General features: G+C 32.8%; 1 protein-coding gene across 1 annotated transcript in view; it reads right to left on the bottom strand.

The window, feature by feature from the left end:
* The window catches only part of SRFBP1 (serum response factor binding protein 1), a 68,734-nt gene that overhangs the window by 9,909 nt on the left and 44,661 nt on the right, over positions 1–14,164 (bottom strand). The window contains exon 4 of the mRNA XM_081302706.1: positions 5,244–5,315. Coding sequence (XP_081158832.1) covers positions 5,244–5,315 — 72 coding nt within the window. The remainder of the gene's footprint in view (positions 1–5,243; positions 5,316–14,164) is intronic.

Genomic DNA, 14,164 nt, shown 5'->3' with positions numbered 1-14,164 from the left:
ATCACTATTTATTTCACAGCACTTAACACTGTATGCCATTGCAAATATATTCATACCTACGAAACATGGTGTAGATCTGGTGACTTAACAGTGTCTACAAGAGCAGGTACTAAATAAACAATAAAGCCAGTGATTAAATTTCATCATTACGTGAAACTAGAGCTACAAGCTTCAAATGTCTTTGTCCTAAAGTTATCCTTCACTGTTTTAGCCAAATATGTTGGCTTTTCTCCCCCAGTGATATAAATATATGAACACCTAAACAAAAGCAGGATAATGGCAGTTTAAAGTTATGTTCTCTTTGGAGTACTTAGCTGAATAATGTTAAGTCAAAAAATAAGTTATTTAAATTTTATCTGGTGTCAATCCTGTGCTACGACAACCTGCTAATTGTCTCCTTGACTGAGGCTGAAGTGTCCCCACAAAATTCATGTCCACCTGGAAACTCAAAATGTGACCTTATTTGGTAAAAATATTTGCAAAGAAAATTAAAATGAGACTACAGTATAAAAAACCAGCTTTAGTCTTTCCAAGAAAGTTGAATCTTGTGTATCAAGGAAAAAAGGAAAAAACTTTTTAGCTTTTCAGTAAACATTAAGGTTTAAAATAAAAGCTCTGCTATAATAGATCTTTGTTGCCAAAGCCAATCAACATGTTAGAGAACTAAATGTGCATCCAGAATGGTGGCATTCTTTGAGATTTTTGCATTATAGAAACAGAAGAAGTGATATTCCGAGTAGAAGAAGTAAATTTAATCTCAGGATTAATCCAGAAGATTTAAACATAAAAACAAGAACAACAACAACAACAACAACAACAACAAAAAAAACAATTAATGCTGATAAATGTTATACATTTCCCAGGAAATTACCCTTCACATTATAAGGGAAAAGAGGACCCCTCCAGGAGAAGCTTTTATATTTGACTGCTTATTTCAATGTATTTCCCCTTTGAAACTAAGTTCACTTCAAAGATAATCTGTAATATTTGAATATCAGTGTCTATAAAAAACAAGTTAGAAAGCACCTGTTCTCATTATGTAAATTAATCTCATACATTTTATATAAGAAATTCTAAGAATCCTAAAGAAATCTTAATTAAAATGTATTCATACCCGATTGTTCAAAAACTATTGCCACTCTCAAATCCCTGCTTTAACAAAGTGCTAACATCTTTGCTGAGCTGGGTATTTTTCTTTCTAGAGATAGCTATATCTTTTCATGGTAGTTATAAAAGCTATAGAATTGATTGTCTAGTGTAAACTTGGGGTATTATTTATTAATCATATTATTTTTAAATTTATTCAATTTTATTTCTCTGCCCCAGAAAATTGTCCCAGATGATAACTGTGATTTAGTAATGATTTCAGTAAATTCTTTTTTTTTAAAACTGTCTCTACAGTAATATTTAAAATTATATAATGATGTAAATGAAGGAGGGTTTTCTTCTAATTTCTTTTAAATGTTTCCCTCTATTATAGAATTATAATAATAATAGCATTAAAGTTAATACTCAAACATAATTTGTTTTCAGGCTGCAACTTTGCTCGGGGGCTTATTTGGGGGAGAATATCAAATTAATAAAAAGGTAGAATGATTTGAAAAGAGGCATTGTGTTGTGTAATTCCAGAACTGCTACTCATGCTGTAGTCATCAAATTGGAACTGCACAGTCAAATGCAGCAGCAGTGAGTTCAGCGAACTAAGAACTTTGGGTCTGCAACTTATGTTTGCATATAAAATTGAGCAGTTAAGAAGAACTCTGAATACCACAACCTATGTTGTACAGTCACGTGTAATTTTTGTTTTAAAAGCAAAAGAATAGTTCATGATAACAGCAAAGTACTTATTATTGTAATAATAAGTACTTTAAATGAGGACATAAAACATTCTGATGCTGTGTGTATTTTAGCTCATTAGCTAATAATTGAGGAAAATGTGGCTTATTCAGGAAAGGGAAAAGGTGTTAGCGTAAGACTTCTTGTAATAACTCTAAACCTGAGAAAACATTTTGTGTCTCTGGTCTATAAAGGGACAATCCACTTTACAATATGCGGTAGTACCCATGTCCTTAACATTGGCTAAAATTTCACTGTTGCATGGGTAGGAATATAATACTGCTTAAGAACAATGGGTTGAAAGTAAATGGCTTCTGGAGTTCTTTTAAGTTGTCAGCCTAGAAGGAAAAGGTCAAATTATGTTTGGGTATTAATTTATAATTATTTATTATATAAATTTATAATTATTACATATAATTATATATTATTATAACAAATTAAAACAATTAAAAATTATATAATAAATTAAAATAATGATAATTGAAATTTTCACTGAATTGAAAATATTTAATCAAGGCATTCAGAAACATCAGAATTCATTGTAGAGGATCAATCTATTTATCTATCTCTCCTCTGTATATATATTTAACTACTAGTTATTTTTATTTATTCATATTTGTTTTTTTGGGAGTAGGAAAAACAGTGCAATTGAAAAAATTTCTTGACTTAAACATTAGTTTTTATAGATAGGAATGATTAAATTTTCTATTATTAAAAGACCAATAAAATATTATATTATACACTTTTTAAAATGTTTTTATGTCTTAGAAATGTCAATTTCATAAATTATATCAATTATTTAGATAACCTTAAATTATTTCTAAGTAAAAAAGGTACAATTTTATATGTTTCTTAAATTTTATTCTTTTTTAAAAATATTTATTTTTTAGTTGTAGTTAGACACAATACCTTTATTTTATTTACTTTTTTGTGGTGTGGAGGATCAAACCCAGGGCCTCACATGTGCTAGGCTAGCGCTCTAGGCTGAGCCACAACCCCAGCCCCTTTAATTTTATTTTTAAAAACTTGTTTTTAGAAAGCCCTTCATTGAAATTTTTGAAGCTCAAATTCTAACAAGAGCTAAAGGTCAAACATTTTATTCAACAATTGACTAACAATCCAGAACTCAAAATCTCAGGCTTCTGAATTCAGTCTAATATTCCTAACAATTTTTTTTTTTCTAAAAAGACTGAAGATAACTTTCATTTGTGACTCAATCCAAATGCTTTTTAACACTAAATTGTGTGTCAAGAATCTTTCAAATCTTTCTGGAAAGAAATGAAATATAAATATTAAAAAAAAAAACTAGTGAAGCAAGTAGATACATATTTCTTCTTTTGGCAGAGTTTTGTGTCTGCTGTATTGAGATAATGTCTGCCTGCATCTTGACTGCCACCAGGAACTCACAAGAATGAGTAGGGCAATCCATCATCTTTCTTTCTCACTACCTCCTTCTTTAGTTTTACTGAGCCATTGTTACGTAAAGGCATTATCCTACATGTGAAGACACAAAATCCGTCTTTTCAGGCTCACAATGTTGCTCTAATTTAAAAAGCTAAGAAAAATACCCAAATGTCTTACCCAAGACAGAATATGATAAATTTCATTTGAGAGAGAGAAATGTTGTGGAAATAAATAAAAGGAACATAAATAAGAGTGATACATATTAAATTTAAAGAAAAAATTTTTGAAACTTAGCAGGCTACTGAGTAGACTCTAAGAACAAAAAGTTTTTACACCTGCATGAAAAAAAACTTCATAATATTTGGAGGATGAAGGAAATCATAGTTTTCCTTATTTAAAATGGACACAATGTTTGCTATGGAAAATTCTCAGGAAATTGTGGTTTTTACACACCTCCACAGTTTCTTCCATTTCAAATAAATTACATAAAAAAGTGGAAAACACCTCATTTTTTAATGGAAAAAATTTATTTTGGCATATGGGTATTTATTGTGAGCACAAAAAGTATTTGGTATTCAACTTTGAAAATGTACCTCTGAATGTAAACAACAGTCTAAAAATATCTCCTATGTGTAAAATTAATCCTTGGAAATGTTGCACACAACAAAGTGACTGCGGATTAACTGGCAGAGGTAAAATCCTAGTAAGAGTGCTTTTAATAATAAGGCGGGTCTATTTCAATTCCAGGTTTTATTTAAAGATATAAACAACAAATTAATGGTGAAAATATATTAAGTCCTAATTCATCTTCCTTGGATCCTATTTCCTGGAGTGGACTAATCTCTAAATTTAAAGATTTCACATCACAGAATGTATATGTCCTATAGACAACTAAGGAAGAACAATCACCTTAAAAGAAAGTAAAACAACAATGAAAAAACCTGAAAATGATGTTGAACTCATGTACTTATGAAGAATTCTAGATAAGCAGAGGCCAAGATGAGCCTTCCTCTAATAAGAAAAGAGCTTAAAAAAAAAGGCTCTTTTAATAACCATAGGGAGACAATAATATGACAGGAAGAAATGAAGAAAATCAAGAGTACAAAGTATTGAAATGGAAAAGATTATTACTATGGATCTTGTCTTAGGAGATAGTGTTCTCTTTTAATTAAACATATAGTTGTATTTAAAACTAAGGCAATAAATGAATTGGCTTAAAATACTGATGAACTGTAAGTAAAGTTTAAACCATCCAAATACATCTAGATTTTACTTAGTTTTAAGCTAAATATTGAATTCTTGGCATTCCTTATTGTACATGGTGTTTATACAAATAATATAGTATAACTGATTAATTTATAATGTAAAATCAACATGAGATAAAACGAAGTGTAGGTTAGAGCAAAAATCAAATTAAAAAATGAAAAGCAGAGAGAAAAAAATTCAATTAATACAAAATCTGTTCTCAAGGTGAACTGTCTAGTATAGGTATTAGCAAAGTTGGTAGAAAAAAAAGGAGAAATAGTAAGGAAAAAGCAAGAGTGACAAATCTAAACAGCAGTGACAAATCCAAATGGATAAAAGCACTGACTGTGCCACGTAATAGAGGAATAACCTTAATCAGCTCATTTAACTCATTTTTGAGCTCCACTGTCCTCATTTGTAAAAAGAGGGAAAAATAAAAGCTTTACAAGGTGGGTGCAGAAATTACATAAGATATTCACGAAAATGATCTATAAATTTAAAAAAATAGATTCTTACTTGTAACTAATAGGTTAATAGAGTAATTATTCTACAAAACATGAAATGCTGTGTGACATTACAGTAAAGTGAAACAGTTAAATTCCCTTAAAAATCCTTTCAGTGGTGATACTGAAACTCGGTGAGAAAGTCACCATATACCAATAGTTGATAGATCTTCTAGTCAATGAATACATGACATGCAAAAGTAAGCATAAAATAAAGAGCTTTTCATAAACAAATGCCATCCACTACAGATATACCTTCTTGCAGATTTTTTCAAAGTCAATATCATCGCCAAGAGCAGATTTAGTTACCATATCAGGTTTTAATTCCTGTTGAAGAATAAAAACAAAAATTTCAGTTAGGAGTTTATATTTAAACGACCATTGTTATGATTTAAATTTCTTCCCATGTCTTGATTTAAGAAAGTTGACATTAATTAAAATCTTAATTTTTAGAAAAGAATAACTCTTACCACAGTAAGAAATTATCTTGCTACTAAGGAAGTCACAAGAAAACAATTTTAAGAGTTAATTTTCTTAAGAACAATATGCAAAGCAAATAAGAATAGTATTTTAACTTCAGAAAATGTTACGTATTCCCTCAGTGACCTACTTCTTCCAGCTATATCCTACCTACCAAGAGTTACCACCCATTTCAATCATGCAAGTGAATTAATGAGCTGACTAGGTTAAGGCTCTCATTAACCCAATCATTTTACCTCTAGTTTCTTTCTTTGTCTCATACATGAGCTTCTGAGGGACACCTCATTTCTAAACCATAAAAGATGGGTTTAGAAAATACAAAATATATCATGCAATTAGGAACAATTAGGAAGCAAGTATTGAGAAGTTGTTCCAAAAAATTTAGACAAAGAAGAAAACAAGAAAAGAACACAAGACATGACTATATTATCTAGTATCAGATAAATACAGCAACTATTTATATAAAGGAAAAACTATAGGAAATCAAGAAATAGAAATACTACTAACAAGAGACTTTGATACATCACTTGTAGTTCAAGAAAGGTCATAATATTAAAAAAATTAATAACTTGACAGTTATGTTACATAATAATGTTTCCATCAATGACGGACTACACACATAATAGTGATCCCAAAAGATTTTATTACTTAGCAGTGTCCCAACTATCTTTGTTTGTTTGCATTAAGTACATTCTAAGATGCTCTCATGATGACAAAATTTCCTAATGACCCACTTCTTGAAACATGTCCTCATAGTTAAGTACACATGACCGTAATTAATAAGGTAGATCTGCATTATAAGGTAGTCCTGACTTATGAATTTATTTAGAATATACTCTAATAACACAAATTAAATCTTCAAATGCATATGGAATATTCATAAAACTTTCAGTTAAAAAAACAAAAAACTAATTAAAAAATGGACAAGTGATCTGAATAGACATTTTTAAATAGAAGAGTTAACAAATGGCCAAACTTTAGGATTTGCAAATCAAAACCATAATGAGATATTACTGTCTCCCTAGTTAGGTCTGTTATGACTTAGATAGGAGGTGTCCCCCAAGAGCGAAAGTGTGAGACAGTCCAAGAAAGTTTAAAGGTGAAACTTTAAATGATTGAGTTATGAGAGCCTTAATGTAATGAGTACATTAATCCACTGATATGGATTAACTGGGCAGTTATTGTGGGCAATTAGCATGTGACTAGAAGTAGGTCAATGGGTGCATGCCTTTGGGGTTTACATTTTATTCCTCATGAGCAAAACTCTCTCTTCCTGGTCATTATGTCCTGAGCTGCTTTCTTCTCCACATATTTTCACCCATGATGCTCTGCCTCACCTCAAACAGATCAGTCAAATCAGCCATCTATGGACTGAGACCTCTGAAAGTACGAGCACCAAATAACTATTCTCTCCTTGAAAATTGTTCTGAACAGGTCTTTTGGTCACAGCAATGAAAAAGTTGACTTTTATAGAATAAGGTTTATCATTAAGAAGGAAAAATATAATAAATGGTGGTGAAGATGTGGAGATGGGGGAACTTTTATACAACCTTGGTGGAGACAAATTAGTACAGTTAATGAGTAAAACAGTTGGGAGATTCCTCAAAAAACTACAAACAGAACTATCATATGATCAAATAATCCAGTAATCCCATTACTGGGTATATCTCCAAAGGAAAAGTAATTGATATACTGAAGAGATGCCTATTCACCTACATTTATTTCAACACTATGCACAATGGCCAAACCCTGGAATCAACTAAGGTGTTCATCTACAGAAGAACAGATAGAAAATATGGCATTTTCTTTATGGAATATATTGCAGCAATAAAAAAAGAAATCTTATCATTTGTGGCAATAAGGATGAAACTAGAAGACATTAAATGAAACAGGCCAACTACAAAAAGTCAAATGCTGCATATACTCACCCACTCATGTATAAAAGTCAAAAAAGTTTATCTCAAAGAAGTTGAGAGTAGAACAGTGGTTACTAGAGACTGAGAAGAACAGTAAGAAGGGAGAATAGAATGAGGTTGGATAACAAGTACCAAAATACATTTAAAGACAGGAGGAATTAGCTCTAGTGTTCCTTAGCACATCAGACAGAAGAAGCTTTTTAACAATTTGTTCTGTATTTTAAAATAATGAGTAGAGCTCAAAGGGGCCCAACATAGGGAAATCATAAAAATTTAAGAAGGAAATGCTAACTAACCTGATTTTATCATTAACATTATATGCACGTCACATTGACAAAGTCCTCCACAAATATGTCCAATAAAATAAAATAATTTTGAATTCATTGGACTAATTATTGGTAATACACAATGTCACGAGACCTGTGAAGGGTCTGAAACTTTACCAAATTTGCAATCTAACGTGTTATCCTGGTAGTATCATGGATGTTGGTAGAAGACACACGATTTGTGGGTTAGAGACGAAAAGACAGTTTAGTATTCATAGCAAAATACATTTAAAATACATAGCAGGACCCAGAGTATCAGTGTATGTTAAAATCTCAATCCTTTCTTCTTTTTGCAAACACCTAAGCCCCCAGATACATGGTAGACATTAAATGCAACAAATTAACTCCATGCAATCAAAACTAAAGCAGCACTTTAGGAATATATTATTTCTAAGATAGAATGTTAAGTGGAAAATATCTTCTTAGATTGAGGAAGGGAAAATTATCCTCTGTAGACATTAGTTTTGAGGCTTTCACAAGCCAACATGAACTAATTACAAAAACTCTACTTTTAGAACATAAATAACAACGTATTGGGCTGAACTGCTCCCCAGGATGCCTGCATCCGCATTCCAGAATCTGTGAGGAAATTACCTTAAATGGAGAAAGGGACTTTGGATATAACCAAATTAAGAGATAATCAGATTATTATCCTGGATTATCCAGGTAAACCCAATATAGTCAAAAGTAAGAGGGAAACAGTAAGGTCAGAGAGAAAATACAAAATCAAAAGCAGAAATCTTGAGAGGAGAGGGAAGAAAAAAAGAGATATCTGAAAATGTTGAGTTGCTGGTCTTAAAAAATGGGTGAAGGAGACATGAGTCAAGAAATGCTTATGATCTTTAGAGTCTGAAAAGGCAGGAAACAGATTCTCCCATACAGCCTACAGAAGAAATACATTCCAAAGTCACCTTGATTTCAAGACTTCTGACCTGCAGAACTATATGATAATAAACCTGTGTTGTTTTAAGCCATGAAATTTGTTTCTGCAGCACTAGTAAACTACTATGCATTATTCTACCAATCTTTATGTGATAAAATAAGTAATTTATCCTATACTTTTTGGATATGCACATCTACTACAAATCACAACAAAAAGTAGAAATCTAGTTTCATTCTTCTACATATGGATATCCAGTTTTCTCAGCACCATTTGTTAAAAAGGCTATCTTTTCGTGAATTTAAGCACCACTGTAGAGTGTCAAATGACTGTATCTATATGGATTTGTCTGTTTCTTCTATTTTATTCCATAGGTCTTCATGTCTGTCTTGATGCCAATACCATGCTGTTTTTGTTACTACAGCTCTGTAGTATAATTGGAGACCAGGTACTGTTCTGCTATCATAATCATTATTTTTTGTTCAATATTGCCTTGGCTATTCTGGGTCTTTTATTTTTTTCATATAAAGCTTAGAACTGTTTTTTCTAGTTTCATGAAGAATGCTTTTGGTATTTTGATGGGTATTACACCGACTATGTGGATTGCTTTTAATAATATGGTAATTTTGACAATATTAATTCTGCCTATCCAAGAACATGGTAGGTCTTCCTATCTTCTAAGGTTTTCTTCAATTTCTTTCTTCAGGGTTCTATAATTTTTGTTGTAGTTATTTTACCTCCTTGGTTAGATTTATTCCCAAGCATTTTATTTTTTTATGAGATTAATTTGAATGGAATAGTTTTCCTTATTTCCTTCAACAGATTCTTTACTGGAGTATAGAAAAGCTATTTATTGTTATATGTTAACCTTGTAGCTTGCTACTTTCCTAAATTTATCAACTCAAGAATTTTCTAGTGAAATGTATGTATGTGTGTCTTCCAAGTATAGGATCATGTCATTGGCAAAGAGAAATAGTTTGAGTCCTTCTTTTCCTATTTGTATCCTTTTAATTTCTTTTTATTTTTCTAGAGTTTCGAGATTTATACTGAATATGAGTGGTAACAGTGGTCTTTCTTGTATCATCTCTAATTTTAGAGGAAATGCTTTGTTTCTTTCTGTTCAGTACAATGTTGGCTTGGGGTTGCTGTACGTTGTCTTCATGATATTGAGGGAAGTTCCTTCTATCCCTAGTTTCTTCAGTATTTTTAACATGAATGAGCACAGAATTTTATCCAAGACTTTTCTGTACCTACTGAGATTATGTGACTTTTGTCCTTAAATCTATCCATGCAGTAAAATACATTTATTGATGAAACATCCTTGCATCCCTGGGATAAAACCAACTTGATCATGGTGTGCAATCTTATTGTGTTTTTTAGTGCGGGCTGCTAATATTTTGTTAAGGATGCTTTGTGTCTGTTTTTCAGGGATATTGGTCAATAGTTTTCCTTTCCTGATGTATCCGGTTTTGATATCAGGGTGATAATGGTTCACAGAATAAATTTAAGACTGTCCCCTCCTTTTCTATTTCATGGAAAAATTACAGGGGGACTGACATTAGTTCTTTAAAGGTTTGGTAGAACTCAGATGAGAACTCATCTGGTTTTGGACTTTTCTTTGTTGGAAGGCTTTTTATTACTGCTTTCATAAAACTGATATTGATCTGTTCAGGTTTTTCAGATCCTCTTGGTTCAATCTAGGTAAGTAATGTTCTTACTACTTTGTCAGTGTCTTTTAGATTTTCCATATTTTTTGGAATATGTTTTCAAAAGAGTCCCTAATGCTCATCTGGATTTCTGAAATGTCTGTGGTGATTATCTCCCTCTAATGTTACTGATTTTGGGTCCTTTCTTTTGATTAGTTTGGCTAAAGATTTATTATCAATAATCATTTGTATTAATTCTCTAGCTCATTAATTTCAGTTCTGATCTTATTATACCCTGATTTCTACTGGTTTTGAAGTTAGTCTGTTATTGCTTTTCTAGGGCCTTGAGATGTGATTTTAGTTATTTGGGATCTTTTATTTATTTATTTTTGTTAAGCATTAAATGCTATAAACTTTACTCTCAGAACTATCTTCATAGTGTCCTATAGATTTTGATATGTTGTTTCTCTCATTTGTTTCTAGCAATTTTAAAAATTCTTTCCTGATTCCTTCTATGAACCATTCCTCATTCAAAAGTGTATTTTTCAATCACTTGTATTAAAATGGTTTGATTTTTTATCTTATTAATTTCAAGTTTTATTCTATTATGAACTGAGAAGATGCAAGGGATTATAATGATTTCTTTGTATTTGCTAAGATTTGACTTCTACTCTAAGTAATGGCCTGTTTTGGAGAAGGTTTCATATGCAGCTCAGAAGAATATGAATTTGATGATTGACTGACAAAACATATTGTAGATTTCTATTAGGTCCATTTCTATTTAGGTCTATAGTATTTTTTAAGTTTGAAAATCTATTAGGTTTATGCCTGGATCACCCATCTGTTGGTGAGAGAGGTGAGCTCAAATCAGCCAGTATTATTGTATTGGGGTCTCAGTATTTATATTAAGCAGGGTTTGTTTTATTTAAGTAGGTATTCAGCCATTTGGGGGATAAATATTTGCAATCCCTGTATCTTCTTGTTAGACAGTTCCCTTCACAAGTATAAAATGACTTTCTTTGTCTCTTATAATCAATTTTGGTTTAAAGTCTACTTTGTCATATATGAAAGTAGCTACTCCTTGTTTTTGTTTTCCATATGCATGGTGTATTTTTTTTTCCCCATTCTTTCATCGTCAGCCTGTGAATGTCTTGGGGCTTGTAAGTATCTTATGAACAACGTTTGTTTTTCAGTCCACTCTCTGAGTCTGTCTTTTAATTGAATAGTTGGGATCATTTGCATTCAGTGTTATTATAGAGGTGATTTTTATTTCCTGCCATTTTGACTTATTTCTAATGTTTAATTCAGACTTGATTCTCCCTTGCTCACTACTTTTTTAGTGAGTTTCAAACATTCACTGGCTCTAATGTTTGTTTTTCATGTATTGTACATGTAATTTTAAGTATTTTTGGTAATGCATTCTGTATTTAGATTTTCATTTGATTTCCAAGGTTTGGATAATTTTCTGGTATTTCACTGCAAAGACCGTGCATTCCTTTTATTTGTACCTTGCTAACTTCTTCTAAGCCAATGATTCATAATTTCTTCATGTTGTCCCAGACTTCTTGAATATTTTGGTCAAGGTCTCTTATCATCATTTTTTTTTATTGTTGACTTTGTTTACAAGATTATATATCTGTTTCAAGCTTGAAATTCTGTCTTTTATGTGGTCTAATCTATTGGTGATGCTTTCAATTGAGTTTTTATTTTGATTTATTGAGTCTTTCATTTCCTGTATTTCTCTTTGGTTGTTTTTCAGAATCTCTATCACTTTCTCAAAGCATTCTTTCACTTCCTGTATTTTTCTCTGGTTTGTTTTTAAGATCCACTTTTAGTTCACTGATCATTTCAACTCTCAATAAAGTCTTTACCCAGCATTTCCTCTACTAAGGTGTCAATAGAGTCCATTGTCGAAGTGGTCTGCGCTATTTGGGGTATTTTGTTCCTTGCTTTTCCATAATGTTTGTATTTATATCCATCTGCTGGGAGGATTATCTCTCCTTTTATAAGAGACTTTTTAGTGAGTTACTTTCTCTTTTAAAGTACCCCAGGCTGAGCAAATAGCTACATGTCAAAACTCCCACTCATCTTGTACCTGCTGCACCACTTTGAGAGATTATATTAATCCCCATGAACTATACTCACATTATAACAAGGCCCAATATTAATAAGCCTTTGAAAAACCTTATAATGTTCTCCACAATTTCTTTAACCCAAGTATAAAATGGAAGTAATGTTCTCATACAGACTGAGCAATTATGTATTAAGGTAGTAAAATTACTACTTAACTACATATAAGTTGAGGATGAAAAAAGAATAGACCAAAAGAATAAAAAGAGAGAGAGAGAGAGAGAGAGAGAGAGAGAGAGAGAGAGAGAGAGAAAGAAAGAAAAAAATTACGCAAATCTGAAATAAGAAGGAGTAAGGAATGCAAATGGAAACGAGAAACAAGGAGAGCTAGTATAAACCTGGTCTAAGAAAGGAATGATTTAAATAAATGCTTTAAAATATTGTAAGAAATATTCAATCGGGTTGAGGATTACTATAGCAAATGAAAATACACTGATTTGATACCAAAGATAGTATCTGTGAGATCAAAACTGACATTAAGGTTATTTATGATATTCCATGATGGGCGATTTGAAGTGGGGAAATTTTTTACTGGGTTTTCCTGGTTTGGATTTCATCAGGATTAAGAATCTTTATAGAGGATGCCCATTGCTCCTCAGCTGTACATCAGCACTCTTCTGATACATTTTAAGGCAGCCCATCCACTCTTTGCTGTCTCTAGACACCTATGAGATTTCTGGTAGGTCATAGTAGTTATAGGCCTAATTGCCTATAACTTACAGGTTTCTCCTTGTGACAGGCTAACAGTCTTGTGTGCCTTTCTGAAGAAAAGCTCTATGAACCCAGGGTTGTCAAATTCAGTGTGGGCTCTCCTGTGTATATTTCAGAGTATGAGGGGTGTGGTAGTCAAAGGCAGAAATGTGGTGAGGCTGAAGGGACACTGGGTGGTCAGTGAGAGGTGCAGTGCTGCTTGCATTGATTTGTAGTGCACAGGCTGGTGGGCTTGAATCTGGGTATGTGGAATGGTGGCTGGTGTCTGTTGCGGTCACTAAGGTTCCCGAGAAAGCCACTGAAGTTGATAGCCAGCCCAAAGGCCCAAGTCTGCGTGCTCAGTGGCCACAGTATCTGCTGCTCATTTTCTGTTGGATGTAGGGGCACAGGGTTCATGTCTGTTGCTGGCTGCTGTGAAATACAGATTAACAAGTTCCTTTTACTGGGCCTAGTTGGCAAGAGCCCATGTCTAAATGGTTGGCAGCTATCTGCAACTGTAAGGACTGTGTGTACAAGCCATCTATGGGTGGTCTGGTCACTATTGTGGCACTGAAGTCTCCACCCTGGCGGTTGCAGATACCAGCAATTTTATATTTGGCGGGTGGGTGGGTGTATGGCAGGTTGTCAGCCTATTTTTGCCTGCTCAGGCAGCCAACAACACTCCCTGGAAATGACTTGTTCTCATATCAGCTCCATTCCACTCCCAGTGTCTCTGGCTTGGCAAGGGGGTTTCTTTAACTTCAGCCAGCATATCCCTCTATAAGGGCTACTGGAATATCCCCTTTCAGGGGCATTCCATATGGCTTTGTTTCTAATCTGTAGATGGGTAGAAGCAGGACAGATTTAATTTCTTCTAGATAAGGCTAGCAAGGTGTGGTCTCAAATGGATTCCCTGCCTGGCACAATTTCTGGCAACAATTTGGGCTGAAACGTGCAATCTTCTTCACTGTCTTTGTTTCTGCTATCCTGTTCTAACTTGTTTTTTTTTTCCTAACTGATGTTAAGGAAGTAAGCTTGTGGGCTTTGCCTCTCCCTCTTTCTTCTCTGTTACCCCCCAACCTTGTCAAGGTTCAGGGTCAAGAAATTA

The sequence above is a fragment of the Spermophilus citellus genome, assembly GCF_964194105.1.
Source record: "Spermophilus citellus genome assembly, chromosome: 1".
NCBI lineage: Eukaryota > Metazoa > Chordata > Mammalia > Rodentia > Sciuridae > Spermophilus > Spermophilus citellus.
This window is presented reverse-complemented; position numbering and strand designations above follow the sequence as displayed.